The sequence below is a fragment of the Platichthys flesus genome, chromosome 16 (assembly GCF_949316205.1).
Source record: "Platichthys flesus chromosome 16, fPlaFle2.1, whole genome shotgun sequence".
Lineage (NCBI taxonomy): Eukaryota > Metazoa > Chordata > Actinopteri > Pleuronectiformes > Pleuronectidae > Platichthys > Platichthys flesus.
Genome location: NC_084960.1, coordinates 13,628,288 through 13,634,374, shown reverse-complemented (window position 1 = coordinate 13,634,374; position 6,087 = coordinate 13,628,288). Strand labels below are relative to the sequence as shown.

The window sequence follows — 6,087 nt, the reverse complement described above, 5'->3', positions numbered from 1 at the left end:
TTCCCTTTGTTTAGTTTATCTGCCTACCACTAACTATAATATAATTCCTGTGCAAAAATTGGAGTAGTTGATTATTGTAAATTCAATTAGTCAGACAGCAAAGAGGTTTGGGGGAAATATAACATTTTCCCTTTCTATGCCATGTAAGAACAAAATCAAGAGTGTCATCGAAACAGTGGTTTGTTTGAATGCAACGTCTACGTGACTGTTAAAATCCCCTACTATAATATTTTATGATTACTAAGAACTAATTCATATATAAATTCTTAGTAAGAGGCAGTTGGACAAGATAAGAGCTGAGGCTTTCAAATGAGCTATAACTTCCTTTTGGTCAAGGGTTGATTGATAAAACAGATTTGAAGATTGCTATGACCCCTCCTCCTCTGCTTTAAGGAATAATATTAATGTGGGTAATGTACATTTCATAATGTTCGAAGGCAGTGATTTAACAAGGTATTTAATAAGATACTAACCTTACATTTATAAGCATGATAAAATAAGAAACAGATTCCAGGTTAAGAGTAAGTTAAAAGTTCTTAATGTAAAAGGGTTGACAGAAGAGATTTCAGCTGAACACTGGCTCACAGGCAGCTCTCTGGGTAGTTGTCAAGTTAAACTGTACCAGACTCTTATGCAAAGCTAAAGGGAAACAGTCAAATAATGCAATTCAGTCTGCTGTCAATGTAAATACACAGTATCTGTTATTGTGTGTCATACTTTACCACAAAGCCCAATCGCAAACAGTGCAAGTGGTGAGCGCCCTCTGGTGGTTAATAGTCAAATGCCACATCTCCATTCCACGAGAAAACTGCAGTGTGCATATAAACTGTCCCAGATATCAGCTGGCATGCTGCATGTCATAAACGTGAACCAACAGAACTGACCACACAGTGAAACTGTTCGGAGCAAAGCAAGTTCTTTTTTTTATTAAGTTTACAAAACAAGTGCAAAAATAGTGATTCATAAGAGCTACAGGGTAGGCGTTGCCCTTCAAAAATTACTTTCACAGGGGGACACAAGTTGAATGCAATACATGATGCAGTTCGAAGAGGATAAACGGGATCAATGGCACAGTCTTGCGCAGTAGAAAAGATTGCAAAACATGGATTGGATTTCACAGCGTTTGATAAGTGCTAAGAACAAGCTGCTGAGACAGATGCCAAACCCATCAACATACTCCCTTTTAAACTATAGACAGTGCAAAGATTGTACATGGAAGATCCTCTATAAGTTACATTCAATCTAATGCATAACATTACTTCCTAGGCTGCGCACACATGCACACTCGCATTAAATTATAAACTGCTTATTTGAAAACTGTCAACTAAGCCAAAGGAAACACCAGACAATTCTGCTGGAGAGGCAGAGCTACTTCTTTTCGGAAATGTGTTAATATGTTGCTACGGTTACCGGGATGCATGCAAAGTGCCTAATTAACTTTTACATCTGAATACTGAGAAACACCAACATGTATAGAAGAGGAAATCTAAAGTTTCAGGTTAATGTGGGTCTGAGTGAGGACGCTATACTAGCCAAAACTGCAGCTAATGACATCTCACAAAATAGCCAGGTCCTGCAACTCTGATGTGTGAGACAAGACACTGATCACTGACAAGCCAAACCAAACTGAAGGCATCTCGGGTTGTGGTGCAAATCAACAGTAAAGGCACACAGCTCGTGGATTTTAGGGTGGTTATTACTGAATCCCTATACCCTGCACAAAACACACAAAGCTCGCACAGAGAACGCCTACGTTTTAATTCACCAGTCATCCCAGCCACACATGCTCGTGTTTTGCCATTTACAGTATAATGCACTTCTGCTTCTTTTTCTTCTCCGCTTCTTTTTTGGGCAACTCCAGCTCCTTGCGCGTGTAGTAGCTGGAGAAGCAGGCCAGGGCGCAGATGGGCTCCCTGAGGAGGAGCAGCCACCTTCCCTCACCGTAATAGGTCAGCGAGCCAAGCTCCATCTCCACGACCAGCTCCGCCTTCTGGGCCTCCTGCTGTAGGGCCAGGATGTCTAGCAGATCCAGGCCCGTTTGAACCGGCTCAACGCCCTCGGCGCACCCTAGAGTGATATGGGCGCGGCTTCCCAGGGGCAGGGAGGCAGCTGCAGGGACAGAAGACTCTGCCTCCTTTTCGGCATCGTCCGGCCACAGCAGGAGCTGCTCCTCGGTGAGGGACACTCTAGCACCGACGGTGCGAGGAGTGACAAAGAGAGCGCCCAGTGCCAGCTCGTAGGTGGAACCATACGAATCTTTAACAGCCTAGGGAGCAGGAGAAAAGGGAATTATCACAAGATTGACTGAATTCTATCATAAACATTAATTACACTGCTACATTGTTATTGAGAAAATGTTTACACAATGCAGGATGAAAATTGGCAACTAATAATTTGAATATGTGGCTTTCACTTTTCATAAACAAACAATTTATTGACAGGTCTTACTTGCTGCTGTGCATACTCTTTGGCGCCCTCAGCTTTCCCATAGTTGCAGTACTTGGTAGTGCAGTGGAGGGTTCCCGTGGCTTTAAAGTACTGCTCCAGATCCACCTCTTTATCAGGTTTACCAGTGACTGTAAACACAAACAGGAGTTCAGCGTCAACTTGGTTAGGCAAAGATGAGATGTAACAGCTTGGACACAGTATTTTCTAATGATGCATTTGACTTGGTAATAAGTGGAACGACTTTAAAAAACACTCACAGTCTGTCATGTGCGTCTTGAAGGGCTCCAAGGTGTCCAGTGTTTTAAGGAAATCCATGGATGTGCACCGAATTTTGTCCTGGATGGACGAGAGAAGGAAGAAGCCAAAGAAAAGAGGGATGGACATCTCCTCCAGTGGACCCTTCATGGCCTCCAGCTGGGCCTCCTCCAGTCCTCGGCTGCTCTTCGTCGTCAGCTGTGCTAGATCGCAGCTCCATGCTGTTTGTGGTTCCAAGAAGATGACCACAAGATGATGTTCCTCGGCAATCTCCCCCATGCGGGCCAGCCGGTCCTGGCTGTGGTTGGTGTCGTCCACCACTATGAGCACAGAGGAACTTGTTCCTGCACTGCAACAGCTCACCACAGCCTCGTCCAGAGCCTTGTATCCCTCTGCATACGATTCTGGATTCTCTGGCTTTACACCGTGGTCATCAGCACAGATGACAGAGCAGTGGCCTTTGTAGGCATCAGCTATGGCACGTGCCAAGAAGCTTTTCCCACTCCCTGGCAGTCCCCGGAGGACGATTAAGGTGCGAGAGGTGCGGAGGGCGTCTTTGGTCTGCTCTTGTTCCAGGAGGGCAAAGGACAGGGAGCCAGATGCAGGGACAGGATCTTCTTCCTTTACAAGCTCAGCTTTATTCTGCTCAGACGCAACAACTACTGCTGCTGCCTCTGTTACTTCCTTCAAAGTAGCAGACTCTGATTTTTCAGGTTCAGCCTCCTTCTTGTCCTCTGCAGATTTATCAGGTTCAGCCTCCTTGTCCTCTGCAGGGTTTTCAGGTTCAGCTTCCTTCTTGTCCTCTGCAGGGTTTTCAGGTTCAGCTTCCTTCTTGTCCTCTGCTGATTTTTCATTTCCAACTACAACTGAATCTTCCTCCTTCAATGTTGGCTTTTCTGAGGCAACTTCTGTCACTGAAACCATCTCCACTGCCCTTTCTGTGACTGCTGGTCTTTCTTCTTGCACCTCATTTAGAAGCTCAGCCACAGCATTGTCTTCTGCTTTCCCCTCTTTGGCCATTTGTGCCTCTGCATCCATTGCCTTCAGTTCTGCTTTGGTCTCAACTTGCTCCGGCAGGTTCTGCTCTTCAGCGTCTGGTGGTGAATCTACTGGCTCCGGCAGCGCGACTGGTTCGGGTGATGTTTGCTCTTCTAGCTCAACTTCTGGTTCAGATTTGGCCGGCTCTGGCACAGGGACACTCTCTGCCAGAGTTGCTTGCACAGGCACCAGCTCTGGGTCATTCTCTGGCACAGTCTCCTGTTCAGGCTCTACGTTTTCTGGTTGTGCCTCTAAAGCTGCAACTGGGTCAGAGATATTTCCAGATGACTCGTCTGGTTCTGGTGAAGCCTCTACAACGGGCACTGACTCCGGGTCAGATGCGTCTTTGGGTGAGCTGTCACCATTTGCCTTCTGCTCAGACAGTGTCACAGGTTCTGTCACAATCAGCTCCTCTGTTTGTTTTAGGTTTAGGACTTCTGTACCGTGACCATTTACTGCCAGCTGCTCGGTCTCTTCCGCAGCAGCTGGCGGCTTCTCAGGCTCTGTTGATTCTTCTGGTGCCTCTAGTTTTGACACAGCCTCTTTTTCCATTACAACCTCCTCTTGCTGTGGAGATGCATCCAAAACCTCACAGCTCCTTTCAGTATCCATATCTAGCTCAGTTTCCTTTTCTACACCACCATGTACCTTAAATGAAAGAGAAACAGTTTAACCAACCAAGTGATGACAGAAGCATAAAATCTTCCCAGCGACTACACTTTAAATAGCACATGATGTTTTCTACTGAGTTCCGGTAATGCTCAAAAAAATTAAGGCCTGAAGGTTGTATGACTTCTGTGACCATGACTTGAGCAAAGCATCACGTATCTTTTATTTAGGATCCATCTAAATCCACTTCAGATATATCTCTGAAATAGATTTAGATTGATACAGTTACATTGTGGGTTTAGCAGATAGTCCCATTAATGATGATAAATGATCAGAAACTTGACAATAGTTTCTCAGCCGGCACAGCATTTAAATTTTTGCCAGAAAGCTTGGGAAGTGAGCAAAACACTCCCACTTGTGAATGCGTTTTGTTTTTGGACCCAGGCCCTTTTAGAGGCTCGGGCTGTAGAGTGGGTTAGGGTTAGTCCATGGATCAGAGGACTGGTGGTTGGATTCCCAGCGCCCACAGTCAGCATGTCAACGTGTGCTCGGTTGGACACTGAACCACAAATGGCCCCTGATGGCTGCGCTTTTAAAATGCAGTCCATTAACCATAGTCTCATACACTCAACATCCACAATTTACAATACAAGTGGCAGTGGGGGGGCGGGGGTTATCTTTTTTATAAACAGGATATGCATAATAACTTTATAGTCCAACCACACTGTAATGTTTTGTTCAGTGGTGGTGTCGTGTCATGGTGCACATATGGTGGGTGGGGACAAAATGCTGGTGCAATCAAATTAAATATTAATTTAAATTTTGGTTTGAAGAATACATATCAAATAGTCCAATTAGGGAGAGAGACGCATGCAAAGATGTATTGAAAGCTCGCAAGGAAAAAATGAACAGAGACTCATCCTCCCTGCAAACACAGACAAAGGGTAGTCAGGGGAAATGGGGCAGCGCAGAAAAGTGGGGTTAGATCAGACTACAGCGACCTCCTCCTCCATGATCTCGTTTTTACCAGATCTCATTTCTACTTGTGAACAAACTGGGGATGTTAGCAGATGTGTGCAACCTCATCCTGTCCCAAGCCCCAAAAAGGGGAAGCAACTGAATGCAGTGACATACTCAAATTAACCCAAAGGGACCGCAACACAAACCTGCAGAGTTACAGGCGACACGAGCACGTCTGATCAAACTTCATCCTGTTTCCCGTTGAAGTTTTGACTCACTATACCCCCACGTGAACCAAAATAAAGCATAAGAGTCGCGTGTAAAGCTGAAACGTGGCGAGTTCGAACGCCACATTTCCCAAACAGCACGATGTGACGAGGCAGGGGGGGGGGGACGCGCCCCACAAAAACAAGCCTGCACAATGACAATGTGGATTAAACGTGAGCAGCCGCCATGTCTCCACCGCGATAACGGGTTACAAACGAGTCACTTCGCCCGAAGCAACTAACTCAGACAGTTCGGGGCAAGAACGAGACAAAAGCAACAATGGAGGAGGGGTCGCAGCGATGAGAGTGACGGTGCCATCTTACCGGGGCTGTGGGTGTCTGTGGCGCCGCTGACCACGCGTCTCTCTCCGGGTGCAATGACAAGGCAAGTCCTGAGCGCACACACGCACGCGCTCCGCTCTTCAAGAGGACGAGACACAAGAAAAAAGAAAAAGGAAAAAAAAATCCCGGGAACGCGCAATTGGGCGTGGTCAAGGACACGCCCCTGAGC

The 6,087-nt window shown here is 46.1% G+C and overlaps 1 protein-coding gene across 3 annotated transcripts; it reads right to left on the bottom strand.

Moving 5' to 3' along the window:
* Positions 1-899: 899 nt before the first annotated feature.
* cnp (2',3'-cyclic nucleotide 3' phosphodiesterase) lies at positions 900-6,083 on the bottom strand. 3 transcript variants are annotated; one of them, XM_062407536.1, is made up of 5 exons: positions 5,901-6,083; positions 3,486-4,389; positions 2,706-3,452; positions 2,449-2,576; positions 900-2,266 (listed from the first exon to the last, which is right to left on the bottom strand). In XM_062407536.1, the coding sequence occupies exons 2-5, from the start codon at positions 4,351-4,353 to the stop codon at positions 1,802-1,804; spliced, it is 2,208 nt and encodes a 735-aa protein (XP_062263520.1). In that variant the 5' UTR covers positions 4,354-4,389; positions 5,901-6,083; the 3' UTR covers positions 900-1,801. The 3 variants fall into 3 exon arrangements, with proteins under 3 accessions (XP_062263520.1, XP_062263518.1, XP_062263519.1); XM_062407534.1 differs by having other exon boundaries at positions 2,706-4,389; positions 5,901-6,082; XM_062407535.1 differs by lacking the exon at positions 5,901-6,083 and adding an exon at positions 5,517-5,653 and having other exon boundaries at positions 2,706-4,389.
* Between the last annotated feature and the right edge of the window lie 4 nt (positions 6,084-6,087).

Bases quoted from the DNA above. Each gene is read 5' to 3' on its own strand.
- cnp (XM_062407534.1), bottom strand. From the start codon at position 4,353: ATGGATACTGAAAGGAGCTGTGAGGTTTTGGATGCATCTCCACAGCAA. The intron at 2,577-2,705 runs GTGAGTGTTTTT...TTGTGTTTACAG, and splicing joins CAAGACGCACATGACAGACT to TCACTGGTAAACCTGATAAA. The intron at 2,267-2,448 runs GTAAGACCTGTC...CCTGCTCCCTAG, and splicing joins AAGAGTATGCACAGCAGCAA to GCTGTTAAAGATTCGTATGG.